This window comes from Zonotrichia albicollis, chromosome 9 (genome assembly GCF_047830755.1).
Source record: "Zonotrichia albicollis isolate bZonAlb1 chromosome 9, bZonAlb1.hap1, whole genome shotgun sequence".
Classification (NCBI taxonomy): Eukaryota; Metazoa; Chordata; class Aves; order Passeriformes; family Passerellidae; genus Zonotrichia; species Zonotrichia albicollis.
In genome coordinates this window covers 621,048-646,897 of record NC_133827.1, presented here as the reverse complement: position 1 = coordinate 646,897, position 25,850 = coordinate 621,048, and the positions used below count along the sequence as shown (strand labels likewise).

At 48.5% G+C, this 25,850-nt stretch overlaps 1 protein-coding gene across 1 annotated transcript; it reads left to right on the top strand.

Moving 5' to 3' along the window:
- Positions 1-9,549: 9,549 nt before the first annotated feature.
- On the top strand, positions 9,550-19,726 carry LOC141730211 (serine/threonine-protein kinase PAK 3-like). The gene is made up of 10 exons (XM_074547640.1): positions 9,550-9,628; positions 10,170-10,229; positions 10,307-10,370; positions 10,661-10,709; positions 11,476-11,588; positions 12,245-12,362; positions 13,207-13,306; positions 13,750-13,946; positions 16,624-16,761; positions 19,558-19,726. The coding sequence occupies exons 1-10, from the start codon at positions 9,550-9,552 to the stop codon at positions 19,648-19,650; spliced, it is 1,011 nt and encodes a 336-aa protein (XP_074403741.1). The 3' UTR covers positions 19,651-19,726.
- Positions 19,727-25,850: the final 6,124 nt, after the last annotated feature.

Here is a 25,850-nt window from a genome sequence, read left to right as displayed (position 1 = left end):
TTCTGCAGGAAAGCTTTTACAGACTAATCCGTTTGGATGTAATTAAAATGACAGTACACTTCTTCTAGCCATTTTGGTACTAGAACAAAACCATATGACTGCACAACCTTTTAAAAAATATTTTCAAATAAATTTTCAAATCAACAGTCTGAGTAGGACTCAGAAAAAAAACTCTACCAACCTTCAACTCCATTGGAAGATTCCCTTGTCACCCTGTGAATCAACTCTACATTCAGAAGAATAAAAGTCCCAATTTTGGTGGTTTTGGTATGGTTAGGAATTGGAGAAGGATCTTCTTCCTTCTCAGCTCCATGCTGCAGTGCCTTTGGGATGTGGCCTGCTGGCCATTGTTTGTGCAGCCCTGGTTGTTCTCTATGGGGCAGAAAGTGCAGTTGCATTTCCAGCCCAGAGCCCGTGAGGAGTGGGGCGTGCAGAGCTGTGCCAGACCCAGGCCAGCAGCTGTGCCCCCAGAGGGTTTTGGTTCCTGCCCAGGGCAGCTGGTGCATCTCTGCCGTGAGTGCCTCCCCTTCCAGGTGCCCATGGACAGCAGGTGCAGGGTTCTGCACGGGGCACGGAACAGGGTGGGGATGTCTGCTGGCAACAGAGTGCAGCGGAGAGCAAACAGTCCAGGATGGTCCTGCAGTGTGTGACAGAGAACTCCTGACACAGCTGTGACTGAGCCAGCGAGGGAAGGCACTGCTGGGCCTGCTGTTTGTGAGGAGAGAAGGGCTGCTGGTTGACAGGAGGGCTGGAGGCGCCTTGGGCTCAGTGATCACAAAATGCTTGTGTTTGATTCCCAGAGAAGGAACGAGAGATGTTGGGGAAGTGTTGACCTGCAGCACATTGTGAATTTGTTAAGCTTTACCAGGCAGTGCTTAGTTGTACCTTCCCTCACACCAGTTGTTAATGTGTGCAAGTGGATGTCTTAGCCTTGAGAATAAAGACAGTGGGCCTACTGAGGAGGTAGCTGCAATGCATTCAAGGAGAAGGCGGCTCTTAACCAGAGGAGAATTTGAGGAACGGGATGTTCACCACATGACCACCAGAGACCCTCAAGAAACCCCTACTCTAAATGTCAGTAATTTTGGGGAAGTGATTTAAACATGTCAAATACTTTGTGAGAATATTTAGCCTGCGAGTTTGAGCAAAATAATGAATAAAAGTAATGAAAGTAATGTCTTAGTTCCATGGATACTAACACGTGGGTGTGCATGTTTCAGGGAAGTGATTCCTCACACACCCAGCACTGAAATAACGTAATGCCTCTTTTTTCACACTGAGCTGGCAGTATGGATCAGCCCTGCTTGGTAACTTTCATTTTGGTCATTTCTATTGAAGCGTAAAGAATGGTTGAAATGAAATCTTTTCCAGCTGTTTTCCATTGGTTTACCTGTTTGAGGGTTAAAATTCTGTGCTGCAGGTGTGCTGGGTGTGTGCAGAGCAGTGCAGCCCCAGACACCCCTTGGCTTGCCCACAAGTTGTCATGCCTTGTTGCCAGATGTGCCCAGCTGTGGCAGCAGAAGGAGCCCGCAGCACAGTGGGCACCGTGCCCTGCCCAGCCGGGGCTCTCTGGCACAGAGCAGCAGCAGCGCCAGCACCGTTCAACTGCTCCTGCCTTGGCTTCCCCTGGCACACAGAAGCCTCTGGAAATCAGCACCGCCAGCAGTGTTCCCAGCTTGGAGCAGCTGCTGCTGGCGGGCAGATGCTGCCAGTTTGACTGCTGCCAAAGGGGAAGAAAGGCAGAGATGTACCTGCACCGGAACCCTGGGCATGTCCAATAAAGGTGCAAATATGTGGGGAGATTTGTTAGGAAGCATTTCAGCTGTGATGCCAACAGTGGCCTCTCTCCTGGTTCTGTGTGTTCCAGACGAGTAATGCAATGGTTGGCTCTGACAGTTAAGAAGTAGATGTTATGTGGATGTTCAAATGTGTAGTGATGGTATTGTAATATATCCTCCCATAGTCCTCTTTCCCGTCCCCCTTGTAATCGCCTTGGTAGTCAGGGCATTTGGGGAGGGCTGGCTTGTGACCAAGAGGCAGGTTGTAACAACACCTGACCTCCAGTCAGGATGCAAGAAAGTAATCTCCACCAATGGACAGCAGAGAAAGAGTTGACTGACAAAACTTTTAGAGGGGCTAAGGGTATAAAAGGCAGAGCATCCTTTTTGTAAATGACCAGGGGGCTGCTAGTCACAGAGACTCCCAATGACATAATTTTTCTTATTCAGTCCATTGTTAAGGTTTACTAAACCTTTAAAATGTTAAAAGTGAGAGTAATTTCTCACATATGCAATGCTGTGGGCCATTTTCTTGGTTTGGTTTCCTTTGCTTGTGTCCCATCTGAGTGCTCAGCTGGGGTACAGGCTGTAGGTGCTTGGGGCACTCCTGGTGTTCCTCTTGGATCCCTGAACAACAGGGTTTGGCCCATGAGGGGAATTTGTGCTGCTTTGTGACAGAGAAGAACTTCCCAGGCTCTTTTGTGTTTGCTGCAGGGAAGGTTGGTTATTGCTGTGCATAAACTCACAGACCAACATGGAGCGTTTGCTTTGTGATGTCAGGGCATGGTTGCCACGTTGTCATAGTGGCATCAGAAGGTTGCCTTGGTGCATGGAAGGCCTGAGTGTCAGAGCAGCCCAAGGTCTGCTGAGAACAGGAGTCCCCTCCTGGTCCAAGCTTTTGTCAATGGGAAGCTACCCACTGACAAGAGGCTTGTTCTTTTAGTGTTGGGGCAAACTTGCACAACACTAATAGCATGATTCACCACCTTGCCAAAGCAGCTTTTGCTGCTTATGGCATGTCCTTTTCCATTTATTACATTATGCAATTTACATGTAAGTAGAGGTTTCCCTTCTGCTTGGTTAGGGTGTAAACTAACGTGGCTTTTGTATGTCTTCCTGCTCTTTCTTAGTGGCTGAGTTTCTGATTTTGAAACAGAAAGAGCATTAGGATGCCACTGGTTTGGTAAAGCTCCTGTCAAGAGGTTCAGCTAAAAAGCGGGTGTGTGTAGCCACAGGGGCAGCATTTGCAGGGGAACCTGCAGGGCTTCCATTCCCTCCATGGGAGAGTCTGTGGCAGCAGAGTCTGTCATTTCCTCAGGTTGCTGGGACAAGCAAGACACCTTTGAAAATGTAGACTGGCAGACCTTTTTGGAATGCCTTTTGAAATCTCTGCAGTTGTTCCCAGAATTCAGGGAAGGCTTCTTTCTTTCTCAATTTTGTCATGAAAGGATTTAACTGTCTAACTTGACCCTTTACCAAGTGCTTAACTAGTGATTCTCTTTGCAAGGAAATGCAAACTCTAAAGCAGTGAGTGTCTGCCACAGCTCAGGGGGATTTTGGGCAAGCATTTCTGGGCAAGCATTTCCAGCAAATTAAAGAGAATTAGTGCATGCAACTGATTAAAAAAAAAAAAAAGACCAGAAGGAGTGGATTTAAAAAGCTGTTTTATGTGCTTTCTAGAACAGAAGTATTGATTGTTAAAGAACAATTTGCATTTTCTTGGTCATGTTTGTATTCATTTACTGGCTAAACAGGTTGAAGTATAGGCAAAAGCAAGAATATTGTCCTGATCCCTTGCTGGCTGTGTGAATGAAATGTGTCTCCTGGAGGGATGTTACAAAATGGGAAATCTTCTCTGTTTGGGTTGACTTGTTCTGTCTGATTCAGCAGCCCAAGCAGTTTTCTCACACCATCTGGTTCATTTTCCCTGCCCACTACAGGTCACCTGAAGCGTGTATTCAGAGGTGCTGACCCTGAGGTGAGTGAGAAAGGAACATTTCATGTTCTTGGTGTTTAAGAATTGTGGAGCAAGCTGAGAGCTTGGCCAGTAGCAATAGAGTGTAGAGAGCCAGCTAGGAAGGCTGAAAGAAAATCCATTTTCATGCCTGAAGAAAAATAACAAAGTCCGAAATGGATATTTTAAATTTCTATATCAGAGCTTTGAAGAATTACAAACCTAGTTTTGAAGAGAGAACCTTGCTTGCTGAAGGCAGATAGGGTGGAATATTTACATAGGAGCAATTTGCTGTACAGTTAGAATTAGACCATTTTAATTTAGTCAGAGTCCCTTAGAATTCTATTCCTATCAAACTTTATGATATCTACTTGGAACATGAGGTGGTAGAACAGGAAGGCCATCTTGAAACGGCACATGCAGTATCTGAAGTGCAACGGGCACCTTTGTGGCTGGGGAGCTGCGTGGGCCCAAAGGACGCAGGGCTGGCGGCTGTGAGCAGCTGAAGATGAGGCAGCATGGGGCCAGGGGGCCAAGCAGGCCAAGGGCATGGTGGCTGTGCCAGCAGCAGTGGGGCAGCAGGAGCAGGGCAGTGAGCGTGGCCTGTGCTGGGCAGCGCTGCGGCCACAGCTGGAGTGCTGTGTGCAGCTGTGGGCCCTGGGAAGCAGAAAGTCATGGAGGGGCTGCAGCGTGGGCACAGAAGGACAGGGGAGCTGGGCAAGGGGTGCAGCACAAGGCCAGTGAGGAGGGGCTGAGGGAGCTTTAGCCTGGACACTGGGGGCTCTTGAGGGACCTTCAGGCAGACTTCCATAGATGCCTGCCTTAGATCCATAGAGCCAATTCTCAGCACAGGGGCTGTTTCCCTGCCAAACATCCCTTCACTGCATCCAAGTGCTTTAGACACTGGAGTGGGTAACACTTTCATATTTTGTTTGTTTATTTGTTTGTTTGTTTGCTAGAAGGAGAAGCCTTGTGTAATTTCTCCTTCTCCAGGGAGCAAGGGAGCTTTTTCTCAGTCTTTCCTGCCCTTTTCCAGCACTGGCAGAAACACATCACTTTCAGGTTAATTACTCCCGTGTCTTTTGGCAGCCCAGGGAATCAGTGTGTGTTGTGTTTGGGAATTGAGCAGGAAATCAATGCCCTTGCATTCCAGCTGGTGCTCAGAGATTAGAGGAGCTGGAGGGGCTGGGCTGCATTTCTGATTCCAGCCACTTCAGCACCATCAGTGTGGTCGAGTCCAAGAGAAGAACTTGCCCGAGCACAGATGCACAAAGAGTGCAGTTCCCAGTGCAATGCTCTGGGTCTGATTGCCTTCCATAAGGACACACACGCTCCAGATTCCCCAAGAGTGTGCGTTACTGAAGCAACAGGAGAGCAAGTTCAGGATGGCTGCTGATCGGGGCACTGCTACCGAGTGCTGATGTGTGTAGTGACAGAAAGGACAGTATTGATTCAGGGTGACCCCCATGTGGGGAATAATGTGCTTTGACTCTATGATTTAGAAGGTTAAACAAATGCTTTCTTAAGCTATGTTATAATTCATTAGTAGTATATTAAAACTATACTAAAGAGATAGTATACTAAAAAGCTACTAAAGAAAAACTCATGACTGTCTCCAGACAGTCATGACACAGCTTTTGTCTAATTAGCTAATCAAGCTAAACAACTACCACTAAAATCCAATTAACAAATCACTTTCAGTAAACAATCACTAGAACACATTCTACATGTACTAAACAACAAGAACAGCCAGTAGAGATAATAATTGTTTTCTCTTCTTCTCTAAGTTTCTCACTATCTTCCCTTTAAAAAAACCTAGGAGAGAGCACTATATCTCTCTGTGTTCAAAGAATGTAAATACCACAGCACAGTAAAAAGAGATTATAAAAGTGAGATCTGTCTATCTCTCTGTCTATTTGAATCTTCCTGGCTCTGCTCCAAAGCAGTGGAAGATGCAAAGCTCACCTAAAGGCATCCCTTCAGGAGAGGAGTAGAGACAAGTTCCATTGACTGATCCTGAGCAGGCAGAGATGTTTCCCCATCCAGAGATGGTTGTTTTTTCCCCTCATGTTTTCCTACTCCAGCCTCTTGTGCCCTGAAGCCTTCTTTTTATCCTTTAAATTTTTGCATGTCCTGAGGGAGTGGAACTATTCCATGCTGTATCTGGGGTCTTGTGACTTTGCTCATACATGATTACATGACACAGGGTTTCCTTCACTGGCATCCCCAGGGCTGTGTAAGTGCATTTGTTAATGGGGCCTTATGAGAAACTCTGTTACTGCTGGTCAGAATTCTCAGTTGACAAAAGAGGGACAAGAAACACCTTGATCCTCCTCCATATATTGAGGTGGCCATAGAGGTTCTCTGACTTCCATCAGAGATCTTTGCATGCATCCTCATCTCCTGAATGACCCGGTTTTCTAACAAGAGTGTGGATGTCAGGAAGGATGAATGCTGGTGCAGGCCTGAAGAGAAGGTGAACCCCAGAAGTGTCTCTCACAAGGAGTGAGCTCACCCAGGAAGCCCCTGCAGAGCCAGGATGGAGCTGTGGGACAGGGCGGGGTGTCAGCCACTACTGAAAGACAAACAGGACATGGCAGAAGCAGAGGGAGGCCCTCACCAGACCCTTGAGAAATGCCACCCTTTCCCTGTCAGCTGCCTGAGAGGCTGTTGGAGCTTCAGTCCCAGATGGCCCCTGATTGTAGGGCCAGGGGCACTTTGGAATCTGTGCCTCCCCTCGGGCAGAGAACGACCCAGGAGAGCAGCAGCACAGTGCTTTGGGAACGCGTGAGCCCAGCAGCCTTTGAGTCTTGGCCCACAAAGGGCATATGGGAAGTTAAAACCCATCTTCTCTTGCTTTCTGTGCAAGTGCTTCTAGAGAAAGAGCAGGAGCACACTGCCTCATCTGAGCTGCCATGCCAGACTCAGGGAGAGCTGTTCCCTGCCCGAGGGCAGGAAGAGCAGCTCAGGCAGCAGGTGGAAGAGCCACAGGAGAATGGCCAGGTGAGCCTGACTGGCCAGGTGACAGAGGGAAGGGCAGGAAGAGGGGCATAAACCAGAGCTCCTGGGACTGAGGAGGCCAGGAGTCCCACAGGCACTGGAAGCACAGAGCCTTGCAATCTGCAGAGATCAGCCCTGGGACAGGAGGTTTGCAATGGAGGCTGATGTGGGGAGGGAAGCAGAAAGAAGTGGCTGAATAAATGTGATTTGGAGGCTGCAAGAGGAAAAAGCTGAGCCTGGTGGCAGCTCCCAGTCCCTTACTCTGCTTTTGTGTGTACAGAACATCAAGGCAGAGCCACAAGCAGAGCTGCCCAAAGCTCAGAGTGACATCATGGCAGTGAAGAGAAAGAACAAGGAAGACATGGGAAGAATTCAAGAGGAGAATCTCCATCAGCAGAGGGGTGATCAACAAAACCAGGTGAATGAAAGAGTGGCAGCCACTCCACTCATGAAATGTCCTCTCTTTTGTTTATTAGAGAACATGAAGGAACAGCTGGATGCAGAGCTTCAGACAGCTCACAGTATGATCAAGGCAAGGCATAAGCGGCTGGAGGAAGAAATGAAAATCATCAGAGAGAAACTCAATTGCTTCCGTCAGTCTCTGCAAAACCAAGTGAGTGAAAGAGGGATGCAGCCACTGCAGTCACCAATCTGGTGGTTTCTGCCCTTCTTGCCTTTCCAGTGCAGAGCAGCAGGGAGTGGGGTGATGCCTTTGAGTGCCATGCTGCTGTAGTGTGTATCAAAGTCACTCTGAAGGACATTTCCTGGTCTGCTGAATCTCAACTGCTGCCCTGGACAGTGAAACTTGTCCTTTGGCCTTTTGGCCAGCAGTCATCCAAATTGATTCCTGCTGGCCTGTTCCTGCTCTCCTTTTTTCTTGAGGTGTTTTTACAGTGGAACTTGGTGACCCAGATGGAGGATTGAAACAAGCTGTTGTATCCCCTGTCAATCTGTTCTTTGCCTTTCCTCACAGTCAATGACTCCTGGCTGACAGAGACAAGCTGTAGTGTGTGACTGCTTTGTTCTGTTTGACTTGAGGTGCAAGTGTTGACATCTCACCGGGCAGCCTGCGAAGACTTCCAGCCAATGTCTGGCAATGAAGGACCCCAAGTTTGGAGTGAGGCACAGGAACAGTGCCCACCAGAAATGCTCCAGGTCCAGCACATCATGGGCTCTGAACTTGCTGCCGCAGCAGCATCACCTCGAGGAAGCCCTTCTGTGAAACCTGGGAACTCAGGCTCGGGCAGATCCTGGGAACAGGAGACTGAGGAGGAGTACCTGGAGCTGCTGGGTACGTCTGGGGTGTTTCTTATCTGAGGGACAGTGTGTTGTGTGCAAGAGCTCTACCAAAGGCTCCTCCTGAGCTTGGTGTCACAGGGCCATTTAGGACTCCCCAGAGGCAGTGCTGTGCTCCGAGGCAGCGAGAGCGCTCTGGGTGTTCCTGCTGCCTCTGAGGGACCTGGGACTGGCTTGGGTTTGCCTGAGCTTCCCTCTCTGCTAAAGGCTGAAGCAGGGATTGTTCTTGGATCTGCAGAAGGCTGTGACCTAGCAAATGATCTAGGCAAGTCCTGTATGCTAGTGGCCAAACTGAACAGAATTTTTAGATTCCTAAATTGTCCTTAGACTCCTGACTTCCAACCAGTCATTAGAGCAAAAAAAATTCACAGAAAGAGACTGGCTTTGGAGTTTTGTCTTTTGGGTTGGGTTTTGTTTATTTTCTTTTTTTTTTTTGGGGGGGGTGGCATTGCTTTTGTGTTGTTCCTTTTTGGTGGGGGTTTTTTGTTGTGTTTTTCTCCATCCTGAAGGAGCCCTTCTACCCCACGTCTTACTGATGTCATTTTTATGACTCTTACTGTTACCACTACTACATCTGCAGTTTATTTTCATGAGAATTCTATACTTTTATCAATAAGAGAATGCCATCTTTTTGTCAATAAGAACTACTTTGAAAGAACATCAGGTTACGGGACAAATAGAGAGCACGAGGTATTTTCCATGTGCCCCCAAAGAAAAAAACAGATACTTTGATAAAAACCTTTATTTTATCTTCTAGTTTTATGCTTATCAAGATGTGTCCAGGAGACACATCCAAGTGGCGTGATCAGAGAAAAGTGTACTGCAGGCATTTCTCAGGAGAGAGCCTCCAGCCCAGCCATGGTATATTCCTCAGATCCATGGCGCTTTTCCATTCCCGATTCCCACTTTTCTCATGACTGTTAGAATCCTACCCATTGGCCCAAGCCCTGCTCAGATCAGTCTCTAGGAAAACACATCAAGCCCTTTGTGATTCTGCAGCACAACCCAATGAATCTGCTTCTTGCCTGTAACAGCTGCCAGTGCTGTGCTCTCAGATAAGACCTGGTGGGGCTGAGACCAGAGCCCAGTGGATTCTGTGTCTACTATCGCCAGTTGGGAAAAAAAGGGCACTGATCCACCCCTCGGTGTGGCTGATCTCAAAGCCCATCCTGTTGTGTCCTGAATGGGGGCAACAGCTTGTCCGGGGCTCAGGCTGACTCTGGCTTCTTCCCATCAGTGCCTGTCAGTGCTCATGCTTGGGCTTTGCCAGCCTTGTTGTGGTCGCTGCCCTGCCCCTGAGGGCTGTGGGAATGCAGAGGCTGGAGCCTTCCTTAGCTGGGAGGGTCCCGCTGCTGCCCGGCTGCTGCAGCGTGGAGCTGCCTGAGGCAGCAGCCACTGCTCTGGGCCGGCTTCTGCCTCGCACAGCCTGGGCTCACAAGAGGGTCAGCATCTCCTCTGGGCAGCTCTCTTTGTCACAGGGCCACCTGAGGAGCACTGCTGTCCTCTGTGCCCGTGCCCACCATGCCGAGTTGGGAAGATGGGGACGTGTGCGGTGCCGAGAGGGCGAGTGCAATGGGAGTGACGGATCCGCGCTGTCAGGGTGAAGAGAAGCGGCGCGGTTCTTCACGCGGGCACGGGCAAGGGCGTCTTTTGGCTCAGCCTGCTCATAAAGGGTGAGGGTCCTGATGCTGAAAGCCCCGTGGGGATTGGTTCTAGCATGAGCTGCTCTGGTTTACAAACACAGAGGCATTCTTCTGGCAAACTGCTACAAAGTGGAAAAGATGGGAACACTTGGCAATATTCCTCCTGTTCTGGACTTGGCATCTGTTCAGAGGAATTGATTTTTGATGTCCAGGTGCATTTAATCTTAGCAAGTAGGAAACCTTTTCTAAATCTCACAGTGTTTATTCCCAAGAAAACAAAGGCATTGTTAGTTCCAGCTCTCCTTAATTTTTCTACGTGACAAACTTACTTGCCTTGGAAGGTATTCTCTTCTCGTCTCAGTCTCCTCTGAATGTATCTCCCAGTGCTTCCCTGTGTGCCTGCTGTCAAGATGTCTCTCACTTCAAAGGATGCTGGAAATCAGTTTCTGTACCAGCAACTTGTGCTGTGGGCCTGCTGTTCTTCTCTTGTTGTTCCAGTTGCTGTTCCTGTTGATGTTAGCCAGCTGTCCACCAAGGGAGGGCTCAAAGCCCCAGACAGTGGGGCTGCCTTTCGTATCTCCTAGAAGGTGGGATCTCTGCTTTAAAGTGAACATCTTGCATTTTGTTTCTCTCAGGGAGAATGGTGAAGATGGAAAGTCCTATTCTAAAATACACCGAACTGGAAAATATTGGCAGTGGGTGAGTCCAAGCAATGTTAATTGTACACAACTATGCATCAGGTGTTTTGCTGGTGGAATAGGTATCAAGTGTAAAGTCAGGCAAGCTGCAAATGTGTTCAGGCACTGGGCTGAGATTGTCAGTGCTGATCAGAATTTCTAAGTGTACTCAGAAGGCCTTGTCAAAGACATCTCCATGCTTCCAGTGTCCTGCAGGTCTTAGGCATTGACAGCACAGATCTCCTGTGTGGGCTGGCTTTCACTGCAAGATCTAAGTGGCTTCTCCTTTCTCTGCTTCTGTTTTGTTTCTAGGACTTTTGGAGATGTTTTCAAAGCACTCAACACTGCCACAGGAGGAGAGGTAAATGTGAACAGCCCCTGCAGACTCTGCTGCACTCGAGGGCTTTCCCCTCTGGTGTGAGCTGTGGCTGGAGCTCTGGGCAGAGCTGTGCTGAAAAGGCACAAGAAGCACAGACCGGTGCCAGCCCACAAAACACATTTGGGACTTTGTCCTCCTCAGCTGCCAGAAGGAAGGCACGGAGGGCAGCGGTTCCTTTCAGAGAAGGACGCCCTCGCTCGCTCTCCATTGCTAAAACAAAGGTGGTGCCTTCGAGCACCTCACTGCTCTTTGGGGCTACAGCTTCAGAGTCCTGAGTTCTCATTTCTGGCTGCCAGCAAATCCATCTGAAAGTTACTAGTAGTTCCTTAGCCACTGCAGTTCTGCACTTGGGAACTGCACATAGGGAGAGATCTGCAAGGCGTCCCTGAAAGCCCTAAGCCCTGCCCATAGCCCAAGATGTATCCACAGAGTATTAAGGCAAGGATTACTTCTTCTGAATCCCAAATGACGCAGCAGAGAGTGTGGTCAGAGGTTTGTGGGTGATAACTGAGACACCGCTGTTACCAAGTGGTCAAGGCAAAATGTCAGAGGTCCACGTGTCCTGTAACTGGCTCCCAAGGGAGCAGAGAAATGGGCTGTTGGAATGTCAGTTCCTAATTACTGCAGTGCCTAATCACAAGGCAGTTTGGCACAGCTCAGCTGTGTCATTGCAAAATCACTCGCTCCATGTGTCTTGTGGTCTCGTGCCACCAACCTCTCAAGTTACTGATTTTCAATGTCATTTTAGGTGGCCATCAAGAAAATACAGCTTCAAGGACTGAGGAAGAACAAACTAAAAGTCAATGAACTCATAGTCATGAAGGTGAACAGGAATCCCAACCTGGTCAGCTGTTTAGACAGGTGAGTTGTGCTTTTGTCCTATGAATGTTTGTTCACGTACTGCAAACTGCAAGGTAAGATCCCACTTTGGTCACTGGCAGAAAATAGAGCTGTAATTATTGGCTAATTATTATTGCTCTTTTCATCTCCAGTGGATGGGAAGAGATTGCATTTTGTCTGCATGAGTCTTTGCTGGCACATGGTATTTGAAAATTGTTCAAAAACCCAGATGAGTCATGTCTTACTAAATCAATGATCTCTATATTCACAGCCACCACTTTGTTTTGGAGCTTGATTTTATTCAAGTGTCTTCTTACATCCAGGTAAACTAACACGGATTTCCCTTGGATTGTTGCCACTGTTTTCCATTGCTATGCATGCCAGGAGGAGTAGGTGCTTTTTTCCAGAAACACCATGCGTGACAGGTTTTATATCTGGGCTGTTACTAAACTGCACATTTTGCTTGCTGCCCATTTAAGACATCTCTTTTTTCGCAGCTGTACCTTTCTCCTTGAGACTGCACAGATGGCAAACAATGCACAGCCAAGAGGGAATGTCTATTCCTTTATTTTTTTTTTTTGTCTCAAAGGGATCTGAAAAGAGGAGTGGATCCATCTTTTCCAAACAGCAACCTAGCCATGTACATTCATCTCCATGCCCTTGTGTCCTTCTTTCAGCTACCTTGTGGGTGAGGAACTGTCCCTGGTTATGGAGTACATGGATGGAGGCACTCTGAGCGATGTCATCAGCCAGACCTACCTGTCGGAAGATGAGATGGCAGCCATCAGTCGGGAGGTCAGCAATCCCATCTGTGTTTCCAAGGGCTTGGGCAGCATTGTCTGGGAAACAGGGCCTCAGAGCTGGAGTGATTTCCTGTGCCAAGCTTTGTTTCTGTGTTGCTGGTATGCTATGGGCAAGTAAAAGCATCTCAAGTGAAAGGCCTGCCAGTGCCCCTGTCCTCCCTGTACTCAGTGCCAGTACTCTTATCTCCTGCTGTTGTATTCTCGCTCTGTCTCTTGTATTTGTATTTGCTGTTCTCCACCTTGCCTCTCTAAATGTTTGCCTGGAGTTTGTCTTCACTGCATTCCTTGCCTGTGAAAGCAAAGGTGCTGGTGGCAGGATTTGGAATGATCAGCAAAGAAAAAAGACTCATTTCTCACAGTCCTCAGCTGAAAAGGATAGTAGTGCAGCCAAAATGCTCTTTGCTTCAGGAAGGTGACTGGTGTGATACATCCAAGCCTGTGCTGAGGCCAGCAAGAAAATCTTTGTCATGCAACCTCCCACCCAAAAGTGATCCGCTTCACACCAAAGGGAGGGACTTTTCCTTTCCAAACCCCTCCTTTGTCCTCTGCATGGAAAAAGCACGTCCACTGCAGCAGGAGTCATCCTGGCTGGTTGGCAGGGGACAGCCTACAACAGCAGGTGCTGTTGCTCTTTCAAAAGCTGACGTGCCTTTCCTCAGAAAGGTCCTGCTCTGCAAGTGTTGGAGCAGCAAGCTCTTCCTCTCAGTGGCCATTACTGTTCTGCTATTACTCCCCATTCCCCTGGAGAGGGAATCTTTTAGGTTCTTTGTTTTCTTTCTTGTGGGATGAAATCACATCACTCATTTTTGACCTCCTGTTTCTGTTTTCTCTCTCAGTGCCTGCAAGGACTGCAATTTCTTCATTCAAACCACATCATCCACCAAGATGTGAAGAGCAGAAACATCCTTCTCAGAACTGACGGTTCTGTCAAGCTGGGTCAGTATATTCTTGGTCAGGTGCAGCGTTCCAGGGCTGTGGGTGTGGGGCTGCTTGGAGTGACTGCCAGCTCCCCAAAAATGGTGCTGGTGGCAGTGCAGGGACCCCTGCTGCGAGCTGAGGGCACAGTTGCAACGTGCACAGAGGTAGAAGGAACCACAAGCAGTCAAGAGTGGCCTTGCTCTGTGTGTGTCCCTTCCAGACAGAGGGAGCTGCAATCTAAAGCTTCAGGGGAATGAAGTCCACTACTGTGAGCAGCGTTAAGAATCTGGGTTTTTTTGGAAGTGGCCAATTCCATACTCCATTGGCTAAAGCCCCAAGGAAATTGAGCGTGGACAGTTCTCCAAGAGATTCAACAGCACATTCTTAGTCTGAGAGTGGGGAATTTTTTGCTTGGTTTCCTAATTGGAGCTGGCTTTCATGGTTTGTTGTTTTCTCCACAGCTGACTTTGGCCTCTTTGCTCAGCTCAGCCCTGAGCAGGGCAGACGGAGCTCCGTGGCCGGCGCTGCTGGGTGGCTGGCGCCTGAAGTGGTGACAGGTCAACCATGTGGCCCCAAAGTGGACATATGGTCTTTGGGAATCTTGGGCATCGAAATGGTGGAACGAGAAGTTCCTTCCTGGAATGAAACTCCTGTCCTGGTAAGGTGCAAATACTCACTGATCCCACTGTCTTTCTCACCTGTCCCATGCTCTGTGTGCCATTGGACAAAATCCCATTGCCATCTGCTGGCACCACTTCCACCAAGGTGTCATTCTAAAAATGCCCCTGCAACACATCAGCATCTGCTGTAGCTTTGGTTGTATCAGAAAGGGAAGTGGCAGTTCAGAAACCTAACCAGTTCAGAAACCTGCCAGTTTGGCCTCCAGCCACGCCTGACATTTCCCACTTGTTTTTTTAAGAATGTTGGAACTCTGTTTCTGAGGGACAAGAATTTTTCAGTGGAGAGGGTAGACATGTGATAAACATCCTGAGCAATGGAGGTTAGACCTTCCCAGTTTCAATTTTATAGAAAACATAACAAAAAAAGGAAAAATAAAAGTAAGCAAAAAAGAAAAAGAGAAAAAAACCTACTACCTAAGCAATGCTCAAGCAGTTCTCCTTGCTTTTTCATTTTTTAAATACAGCTCTTCCCTTCCATTCTGTAGCATCTTTTCCAAATCCTGTGGATCTTCGAAACTCTCAGGCTTTCAAGTCATCTGTACATTGTTCAGTCATGGATGCGGGTGGCCTGGAGAAGTTTAGGATGTGTTTTTCTCCGACTGCAGTTAGAATTGTTTGCCAAACCCTTGGCTGTTTCTTGGTACTTTAACAAGTTGATGAGCTTGCAGGCAGGTGCCTGGGCTGGGATCCAACATGGGCAGTTGACACCAGTGCTGTGTTTCTTTACCACAGGAGCAGGGCCATCCCTGGCCTGCACAGTTCTAATGACAGGGAGGGCTCCAGCTCCCCACCATGGCCAGTGGCTGAGCTCAGCTGAGAGTCAGGATAAAACCCTCTTTGTCACCTCTGGTGATGTGGGAAAAGGACAGAAAGCCCCATAAATTATTTGTACACAAGGGGAGTGCATTGCCATTTCCAGCTTTGAAATTCTCCTTTGGCTTAAAGAGGATAATAGCAAAGTCTCTTTGGTCACCATCTATTTCAGTGCCACGAGCACAGAGTTATCATGACAGTGGTGGGCATTTTTATGGAGACTCCAAGGCCTCTTGCCATTGTTATTTTTGTCTATTTGAGATGCATTCTGCAAGTTGAGGTTTGAATACTTCCAAGTTGGTGTCTTATGTTTCTAAATACCATCTTGTAAAAGCAGAATGAGCTCTCTCTCCCTCTGACTTGTCAGTGCGTTAGAGCTTGGTTCCACATGAACCGCACTGGATAATGATCAGCCGATGTCTTGCTAATCTACACTGTAATTCCTTGGCCTGAGGAGTATCAGAAAGATCTGCTGAGCTCCATGGACACTGTCAGCTGCATGGAAGTGAGCATCCTTGGCCTTGCTGAAGAAACTGGAGCTCAGCTTAGGTTAGATGCTCTTGAGCAGGAGAAAGGCTGGAATCCTCAGGAGTTCCAGCGTGCCCAGAGGGACTGAGTTCTGGGGAGCAGCTGGATGTTTCTGCACATCATGGAAAGGGATTGCCAGACAGCTCAAGCCTCACCCCAGGCAAACACTCCCCAGCTCTTCTCAGGCAACATTTGCTTTGGGTTTCAAGTTGTTCCCACTTGTCTGTCTGTGAAGATGTGCCTAAAACCACAAGGCAAGCCTCTCAGAACTGGTGTTACATTTCCAGAAATGAAGAAAGGAAGCCCAAACACAAGAAAGTTACTAAGGCACTGATTTTTAGAGAGGAACTTAACCCCCTGTGCAGTTTCTTCTCACTGGGAAACATGCCTGGAACCTGGGCATGAGGGTTTAAAGTCCACAGAGTCTCTTCTGCTTCTTGTGCAGTGCTGCTGAAACACTCAGTGACCGTGTTTCTCTCCTAGCCCAAAGCAACATTCTGCACATCACCAAGCCAGAGCCTGGGGATGTGGAGAGCCTGCCAAAACCTCCCATTTGTTTCCTGGCACTTTCTGTGATGGGCCTACCATTCATGCATTGACTTGGGTAGCCAAATGAGTAGAGGGTGACCGTAAGGATGGAACCTCTCCTTCTGATTTGACTATGAAAAGTTTTTCTTTTCCATATAAGGAAAGCAGAAATTTTCAGACTGCTGAGAGACAGAGCTGCAGGTGGCTCCTGTGTGTCCCAGCAGGCGTTTTCATCCCAGTACATTTGTGCATGCATCTTAATGTGTCTGTGTTGAAGATGAGATTCCCAATGTTTGTTTCCTTACCTGAGGAATACCTGGTGGATTTCCTTTCTTTCCTTCCAATTCCCATTGTTTTCAAGAACAAAGCAAAAAGCTTGATTCGTTTTGTTTTATGGCAGCTGTGCTTAAGGGACCAAGAAGCACTGCAGAGATACTTTTCATATCCTAACCCTTGGATAGAGTAGAGTCAGTATAGCAAAGTCCTTCTTCCAAAAAGCCCCTCAAGCTGATATGAATCCTCAGGGAAGGAATGTGCTTGTGCTGATGTAGTTCCCACTAACTAGGTCAGGCAATGAAATCAGCTGCCAAGGCAAAATCTGCAGGACAGTGGGAAAGCTGTGGCTGCATCATGGTTTGGGTTTTTGGTTGGTAAAGGAAAGTCATCTCTGGGTCTTTGCCAGGGCAGAAAGTGCCACTGCAGAGTGGAGCTTAATCAATGGGATCTGGGAGAGCAGTGACAGATGGGAAAGAAGCAGGTGGAGCCTGGTGTCTCCTTTTTCCCCAGCCTCAACTCCTGATAGCCACAGGAGGAAAACAAAAGCTGCAGCAGCCCAACTTATTTTCATCCTGCCTGCGTGACTTCCTGAGCTGCTGCCTGCAGAGAGATGAGGCGCGGCGCTGGTCTGCCAAGGAGCTCCTGCAGGTAAAATGTGAAGGGGCTGCAGGTGAAACAGGCTCTGAGGGATGGGCTCCTCCTCCACTCAAGTCCAAGGCAGCAGATGAGCTCCCTTCCTCCTCACCTCCATTTTTGGTGCTCTTCAAATGAAAACAGTGAGGAATCCTAGACTGGGCTGGGTGGCAGGGCCCTGTAAAGGTCCTGTGGTGCAAGTGTCCTTCAATGAGCAGGGACATCTTTAAAGAGATCAGGTTCCTCAGAGCCCTTTGCCACTGGAGCCAGAATGGTTGGAGGGATGGGGCACTGTCATGGTTTGAGCCTGGCACAGAGCCAGTGCCCCCCATGAAAATTCCTCACCCTGGTGTCTGCTGTGAGATGTGACCAGGAATAAGCAAAACAGGCTCTAACTTAAACATAAAGAACACTTTATTACTTAAACTACAGGAAAAGGAAAAAAAGAAATTGAAAACCTTACAAAAAAACTTTCCTCCTCCCCACTCCCTGACTTTCCCAATCCGATACATTCTCCCAAAACACCAACTGCCCAGCCCGGCACGACACTTTAGTATACTCAAACTGCAGTTCATGAAGAGGAAAGGAGTCCTTCTTGTTCCATAGGCTTCTCCTGGAAACACACTGAAACCTCGTGTGCTTCCTTGTCACTTCGGCACCGCCCGGAAAAAGTCCTTTTGCCGCTTGTGACATCTTCCTTCCATGCCCAGTGCTCTCACCACTGAGACATGGCCAGAGCTGCTTTTAGGGTTGTCTTTCAAGGATGCCTTGTCTCACTCCAAAAAGGCACCGTCTCTGCTTTTGGGACATCTGTCCCCCCCATATTTTTCCAACCCCCTGGGGCCGGGGGGTCCTCACGAATGAACCCTCCTGGTTTTGAGCCACTGCCTCCCCCTAAATGCAGTCTGTGTCACAGGAACAACTGAGTCCATGGCCACAAGAAAAGTCCAGCCAAAAAGCCACTCCAAATCATCTCTCCCCATCCAATCATCTCCACGTTCTTCGGGCCAAGTCCTTGTCTCATCTCATCTCTTATCTCCCTTCTTATTCAGCTTCGAGGAGGATTAGCATTTTTGCAAGGCCCCAATCATGAAAGAAAGGGTTAAAAGTTTTCAGTCTTTGTCTGTCCTGGGACGAGATGATACTCCCACACGTGCTGCTGCTGCGGCCGGCCGGGCTGCACCCTTTTCCCCCCCCCTTTCTCTTCCTGGGCCGGCTGCTATCACCGCCGACTCTCCCTCTCTCTCCCTCCTGGGGGGGGGGGGGGGGGCTGGCTGCCCGATGTCTCGATGTCTCTTGGGGCTCCTCCACCCTTCCATCCTTGAAGGCTTTCTCACCCCCATCTCTGTCCAGGCCCCGGGCCTACCACATGGCTGGCCCTCCCCCCGCCCAGCAGTAGAGGCTGGACGGGGGAAGAGATCTGACCTCTTCGAAGCGACGTCCCAAGAGAGCGTTCCAAGGGCAGTGCCCTGCTTTTTAACCCCTGTGTATTCTCGGAGGTGTGTCCAAACCCCACTGGCTACACCGGGTGCCAGTCTCAAACCCAAAACCTTCATTGGTTTGACCACAGCTTCCCAGAATTCCCACTCCTTCCTGGTCAAACCACCACAGGCACCTACAAGCTCTTGGGGCAAGCTGTGCCAGGGTTCCACCATGCTCCAAGAAAATAAGTTCTTCCTTAGACCTACTCTGATTAGATACCCTTTGTGTTTAATAATATTTGTCCATATCCTATTGTAACTGGCCCTGTTAAAAAAGATGTCCCCCGCTTTCTTCAAAGCAACTCTGAAATCTTGGAAAGTGGCAATAAAGTCTCCCTGGGGCCTGTTCTTCACAAAACTGAATAACTCCAGCTCCCTCTGCATTTCCTGAGAGGAGAGGCGCTCTGTCCTCTGACTGTTTCTGTCGCCTTCTTTTGTAATTTGGTGGAGGGCTCAGTTTTCTCTAATGGCAAAAGAATTGAAGTAGAGCAATGCAGGGTACAGAGACATGAAATGGTGGTGGAGGAATCCAAGGAAGCCAGTTCCAGCTGAGCAGTCAGAGATTTGGCTGTGGGCAGGAGGGGCTGTGGGGGGCTCACTCTGAGGGGCCCTGGTTTGTGCCCCCCAGCCCACCCTTAGAGGTTTCTGCCACGCAAACAGGGACAGCTGGGAGGGACTTGTCCCAGCCCCATCTGCTGCCTAGCATGCTCAAGCAGATGGGAACTGTGCCAGGGTTACTGCCAGGTTGTGTGGCAGAGAGGGAACTGCAGAGCCCAGTGCCACTGGGCTGGCCCTGCTGGGAAGGAAGGTGCCATCCAGCACACAAGGGGCAGGGCATGGAAAGGTAGACACTGCTTTCTGTCCCTGTGGGAATCAGCACAGTGCCTGTCTTTCAAAGGCAGGGACCCATATGAGCCATTGGAGTTTCCTGAAAGGAAGAAAACCCAGGGACAGGAAGCACCATTTCTAGAGCACTGGCGGGGCAAAAATCCCAACAAGATAAAGAAACCTGAATAAATGGATGAGTGGGATTCTGGGCCAGGTTTGCCTGTGATGGCAGGGTCCTGCACATGACTGCTGGGTAGCAGATGGTCCCACTGCTCCTCTTTCTGGGTCTTTTTAGGACCCAGAGTAATCCTGATTGAGCCTGTGAAGCACTGAGCTTGGAAAGTAATGGCTCACTGTTCACTGTTCTTTGTCTTTTTGTTGTTTGGTTTGTTGTTTGTTTTTGGTTTATTTGTTTTGTTTTGGTTTTGGGTTTTTTGTTTGTGTTTTGTTTTCTTTTTTGTTTTTGTTTTTGTATTCGTTTTTTGGGTTTTTTTGTGAACAGCATCCATTTGTAACATCAGCCGAGGCTGCATCCACCCTGGCACCACTCATCATCTCAGTGAAGAGGAGGATGGAGAAGCAAACAGTGCTATAATCACATCAGGACCATTTTCTCCATAGCCATCTTAGAGAGTAGGATTGTAGAGTAGGAGTGTAGAGTAGGATTTAGAGTAGGACTATGTGGAGAAAAGAAAAAAGACTCTGCACAATCCACTGTGAATCAAGGAGAAGCCATTTATTGTGCTTCTAAACATAGTTTATAATTAGTTCCTATCCTATAGCTTTCTGTAGTCATGCATTGTTTGGTTGCATCTTTTTCTTAATCCAATTGGTAGATGCTGTAAGGGTAATTTTATTTGTGTTGCTACCCCTTTGTCTGTCAGCAACTCTTCTGCTTCTTCTTTCTGCTCACAACATCACCTTTTTATCCACAACGTTGAATGCAGCTTTATTAAAAACCTGACTTAGTCCTAGAAGGTTAGTTAGTTTAGTTAGCTCCAGAAGGTTAGGCTGGTTCATTTAGTGCCTGTCCATTTTTCTGTAAATACCACCCTAGAGGATTATAGAGTAGGATTGTAAATAAATAAAGTTTCTGAAACTTTAACTCATCTGGAAGAATCCTTTCTTTCTCACCCTGTGAACAAGCTGAGCATTTCCTTCTGAGTTGTCAGCTGTCTCTTAAAGGTGCAATGGCTTCTTTGGTGTTGTGAAAAGTACATATTGCAGGACAGGTTCTTCACAGATAATAAAATTTATATATGTATATATATATAAATTAATATACTGTATGTGTTATGTTGTCTTAGTTAGTAGTACTGTATTTTTTTAAGTACTGTGTTATGTTGCGGTGCAATGTCATGGTTTGCCTCAGATACCCCAGGTTCCTCCCTGATAATTCCCTGCCACGTGTGTCAATCATCCCTCCTTTCCACACCCTGACCCCTGCTGAGCACTGTCTGTCAATCCTGGCATTCCAGAAGGGCGGCGAGTGATTGGCAGAATTCCAAAGATGCCCTCCCCTCCTGGAAGGACATTGGGCCATCCAGGTATCCTCTGTCCCTTGACACTTCCCCGCCCCGGACCTGGTTGGTGATCCCCGTGTTCCTTCCTTCCCACTCAGCCCCGGGTAAAAGGGTGAGCAAACCATGCAGCTGGGAGTTTTCCTGGAGCCCTTGCTGGATTCAGAGGCCTGTGGGCCAGGAATAAAGCTCTGGATAGAAACCCTCCATCAGAACCAACTCCTTTCCTTCACCTCGTCTTAAAGCGTCTCCACCAAAGGTAAACCTGAGCTCCTGAATGCCTGGACTTGCCTCCAAGCGCCCAGCTGCAGCATCCAGCTGGCCAAAAGTGTCTCTGGGGTAAAATTCCACAGCTGCCGCTATTTGGTCAAGCAGCAAAGGCCAGACAAGCTCATGTATGTCCCGTCCAGCTATATTGATAATTATTTCAGTGGTAAATATAGTTTTAGGTCATAAGATTATGTAAAATAGAAACTATGTAATGTAAGATACTTTTTTAACTAGCTCAAGAAAGGGATGGGGTAATCAAGAAATTCTTTGCCCAGAGATGACAGCAACAGGACACCAAAAGCCCCAAGGGAAGAATTCTTGCGTCCTTATTGGAAAAGACCAACTTTCTTCCACCTCCTTCCCAACTTTGACGAGCCAACAGGATTAAGGGGGAGAACTTGACCATAAGCAGAGAACAACCTTTGTTTGAAAAGAATTTATGCCTCATGTATGAGATATATGAATATGCAACAGGCTATTGCTTTTAAGGGCTAATCCTTTGTTAGCGTGTGTGCTTTCGGGGCATAATTGCCCAGGAGGCACCAGGACTGTCCGTATGTCTTTGTTTTTATTGTCCTTTACTGTTCTAACTCTGATTGTCCAAATTCCTATTATTCTAACTTCTATTACTATCTTAATAACCATTTTATTGCTACTAAACTGTTAAAATTTAAAAAGAAGGGATTGTTGTTTTTCTCAATGTGCTTTGAAAGCTGGGAAGACTCTTCATTCATCATCTCCAGAGCACACTGCCTTTGGCCCGAACACTGGCCCGTTTTGGTACATCTGTGACACTTCTAGTTGAGGCAGAAAGGGCAATGGCATTTGAAGGCAAAACCGAAGGAAGAATAGAGCAGCCCATACAACTTGCGCAGATGCAGGCCTTCAGCTGTGACTGGAGAGCATTGGGGTTCCTGCCACTTGGATTTGTATCCCTAGGTGCAATGTCTTTGGCTGTAGGAGAGCCTTGCTCAAGTGAGAAAGCAGAAAGATCAGAGAGGGTGCTCGGGAAGGTCTCCTGTGGTGTAGAGCTGTCAGCGCCTGTGAGGTGAGAGCGGGCCCGGCCTTGCCCGGGCTGGAGCCCCAGCAGAGCCCCGGCAGAGGCCAGAGCAGCCTGAGCCCCGGCAGAGGCAGGCTGGGAGGAGGCCCTTGGAGCTGCAAGAGGCAGCAGCCGGGCCCTGGGTGCCTCTTGCTGGGAGCGGGCGAATCCTCCGCTCTCAGAGCCCAGGTGGCAGCTGGCTGCTGCCGAGGGGAAGCGCAGCTGTGCTGGGCACAGCCCGGCCTGGAGGCATTGGCCGTCTGGAGTGTGCCCAGGAGCAGGGAAAGGCCAGGGGCAGCCGCGGGCCGCTGGGCTGGCTGAGAATTCCTCCTCTTCTGCCGGCTGCCCCGCAACTCCTGGCAAAGGCCAGCAGTGTGTGCAGCACTCTGGGCACCGGGGCAGGGAGCCGGGCTGCTCAGCAGGCTGGAGCACAGGGCAGCTCCTTCAGGCCCGGCACTTGTGCCAGGGAAGCGAGGCCAGCGTGAGGCAGGGACAGCTTGGCAGGGCCCATCTGCAGGAGCCAGCACCTCACGCAGCTCTGGGAGGAAGCGCCTGCAATCCTGCAGTTCTGCACTGAGCCAGAGCAAAGGTGTGAGATGCAGAGTGTTTGGCAGAAATATTCAGGCCCACCAGGTCAGCCTGCTTTGTGCTCTCTGGCGCACAGCAAGCGCTGTGCCATGCAGCTCTGAGCTGCTGGGAGAGAGGCGATTGGGGATGTGCCTGAGGTGAGTCAAAGGGTTAGCTGAAAATGTAATTAGGATAATTGAAAATTGCAGATGGGTCAAGGGGCCATCTTGGAATACAACTGGGATAGTAGAAGATTGCATATTTTAGTTAAGATTTTAAAATGAGGTAAGAAATTAAGTTAGTAATACAGCTAGCAGAAATCATGTGCCTTAGTTAAAGAGTACAAAATATATTAGGAACGTAAAGCTAGAGCTGACAGGGATAGAGGAAGCAATTGTGAAGAAGCAGAGACCGTTGAAATACCTTGCCTTAAGAATAATTGAACAGTTAGGAGAGGCAGCAGAACAAAAGGTCTTGCCAACTGGCCATGGGAGAAGAGTTCACCATGAGGAAGACAGCTTTCTTCCTTCCATACAACCACTCCCTCATTTAGAAAAGCCACTGTCCTGGGTTGACTATATGATGCTTTTATCCCCAATCGTCTCATTCTGTTTATGTTGAATAATAATAAGTTTTGTACCTTTAAGAGTGTTACAGAGAGTGAAGGGGGAGAGAGAAGAAGCGCGCAGTTTGTTTTCAGACACTGCACTCACTCCTCCACATTCCTGCTCCTGACTGTGTTGTCTGCGGACAGACAGCGGGACAGAGAGCTCTTCTTTTGCTTTTTAGTTAGTGTTAGCTAGCTGAGGCAAAGAAGTTCCCTGGACTGTTTTTTTTCCCTTTTCTTTGGATCTCTTGGAACTGCTCTGGACTGAACACCCAGGAGAGCACCGGCAGCTGCAGCTGTGGCCCACCGGGCTGGGCCTGGCCTGCGACAATTCCAGCACTGGAGGGACTGATCAGAGACTGAGTGAGCTGCTGCTTGAACCCGGGGTTTTCTCAGTTTGTCATCTCTTTTAGAGTGGCAAGGGGTCTCATTGTTTTGATACTGTTTTGGTTGTATTGTTTAATAAACAGGGTTTTTTTTCCACCTTTCTCCAAGGAGGTATTTTTCTTTCCTCCCGGACCAGTTGAGGGGGGAGGGGCCGATTGGATCTGCTTTTCCCACCGGAGCTCCTTTGGGGGGATTCTTCCCCAAACTTGCTCTAAACCTGGACAAATACATGAATTGGCGCCCAACGCGCGGCTGGAAAATGTGGAAAAAAGCCCTATTAATTGTGTGTCTGTTGTTGCTAAAGCAGTTAGTAGACATGATGGTTGGACCCGTGATGTCTCTGGTTGTGAAAGCCTCTGTATGGTTCTGGGCTCTAGACCTTTTTGAGGTTTCAATACCTTTCTGGTCATTAGGATTATTGTCCTTAACAAGTAATTTTTACGGTAGAGGGGTACGGATTGGAATAGCTGTTGTGCTGGCCCTGGTGATAATGATTTATAAAGCGTTCAAAAAGATACTGACCTCTGTTTACAGCATGTATGGTTTATGGTTTCTTCATCCTACCCTGCATCCCAATTCCAGTGGTATGTTTTGGGAATTTATTAGTAACTACACTCAGTCTGTTAGAGGAGGAGCTAAGAATGAGACTTTCCAGCCTTCCCTTTCCCTCTTCTCCTTTGGATCGGTTATGTCACTTTTTGAGAATGTTCCGTTTCCCCTGAATTTTAAAGAGACCATCTTTCTGGTATTTAATTTGGTAAGTCTCCTCTATATGGTCTGCAGCTTCTCTAGATTGAGGGCTGAGATTTCTAGACGGGCTGATGAGACCCCTGACTCAGGAGTAAACCCTGGTGTGGAAAATCCTAAGTGGTGTGGGAAATGGGAGGATATGGGCCAAATCCTGAAGGAATTCTCTGACCCTATAGTCTGGGATTTTCCCCATGAACAAATTCAGAACCCAGCTGAGGTGGGGAAATATCTGAAAGAGAAGTACCAGGATGAGCCTAAGGAGAGGAAGGTCATTGCAGTGAGCTGGGCCCTGGCATATGCTTATCGCACACTGCTAGATACTCTAGGGCAGCAGACAGAGGCAGGGGGGCAGGGAGATAAATCAGCAACTGTCCCGGTGACTCAGGCTGCAGCTAACACTCCAGGCTCGAAGCCAGCAGCCAAACCCATGGCTGTTGCTACCAGCACTAGAAGTGGGAAATGCACAGCCAAGACCAATCGACCAGTGGATGATGATGATGATGATGATGAAGGAGAAGGAACCTCAGTGCCCCCTGACGTAAAGTCAGGAGTCAAAGCAGCAGATGCAAGATCAGATGCCAATACTGAGTCCTTCTCCCTGAAGGACCTTCGTGGCCTACGGAAGGATTACACTCGAAGGTCTGATGAATCCATAATTAGTTGGCTGGTCCGTCTCTGGGATGCTGCAGGCGAGGCTACAATTTTGGATGGCACTGAAGCCAGGCATTTGGGATCCCTGTCACAGGATCCTGTCATAGACCAAGGAATGATGAGGGGGGCTAACTCTCAGAGCCTCTGGGAACGGGTCCTAAGAAGTGTAGCAGAAAGATACCTGTGTGCAGACGATCTCTATATGCAGCAGACTCAGTGGAAGACAATGGAGCAAGGGATCCAACGCCTGAGAGAAATGGCCGTGGTTGAGATTATCTTCTCAGATGATGTAACAACTAGGAACCCAGACTTAGTACCATGCACGTCTGTGATGTGGCGAAAACTCGTACGACTCGGGCCACAAGAATATGCCTCTGCCTTAGCCATCATGAAGAGGGATGAGAGGGGTGAGACTGTGCTTGACATGGCAAGGAAGCTCCGAGCATATGCAGATGCTGTACATGGCCCAACACATGCCAGAATCGCAGCGGTAGAATCACGTCTGCAGAACTTAGAGGATAAGATAGAGGAGAACCATAAGAAGCTTAGAGAGGAGATTAAAGAAGACCTTCTCCAAATTTCAGCAGTACAGATCCGAGGTTCCGGCATCCAAGGCAGACGTTTCCCAGATGGTGAGAGAAGATACACCCCACGAGCTGAGCTGTGGTTTTACCTGCGTGATTGTGGGGAAAACATGAGAAGGTGGGATAGGAAACCTACCGCTGTTCTGGCACGACGGGTGCGTGAACTGAAGGAAGCCACCAGGAGGAAAGCAGCTCCAGTTGCCCGTAGCCGAACGGCCAGGTATGATGATGGTGACCTGTCTGATCCCCTCGAAGGAACATCCAAAACATACACCCAGGGAAAGAATGATAACCAGGCTTAGAGGGGCCCTGCCTCTAGCCAGGTAGAGGCCAGGGAAAATCGTGTCTTCTGGTCTGTGTGGATTCGTTGGCCTGGCACATCGGAACCACAAGAGTATAAAGCTTTGGTCGATACTGGTG

Bases quoted from the DNA above. Each gene is read 5' to 3' on its own strand.
- LOC141730211 (XM_074547640.1), top strand. From the start codon at position 9,550: ATGCCGAGTTGGGAAGATGGGGACGTGTGCGGTGCCGAGAGGGCGAGT. The intron at 10,371-10,660 runs GTGAGTCCAAGC...TTTTGTTTCTAG, and splicing joins CTGGAAAATATTGGCAGTGG to GACTTTTGGAGATGTTTTCA. The intron at 16,762-19,557 runs GTAAAATGTGAA...TTTTGTGAACAG, and splicing joins CTGCCAAGGAGCTCCTGCAG to CATCCATTTGTAACATCAGC.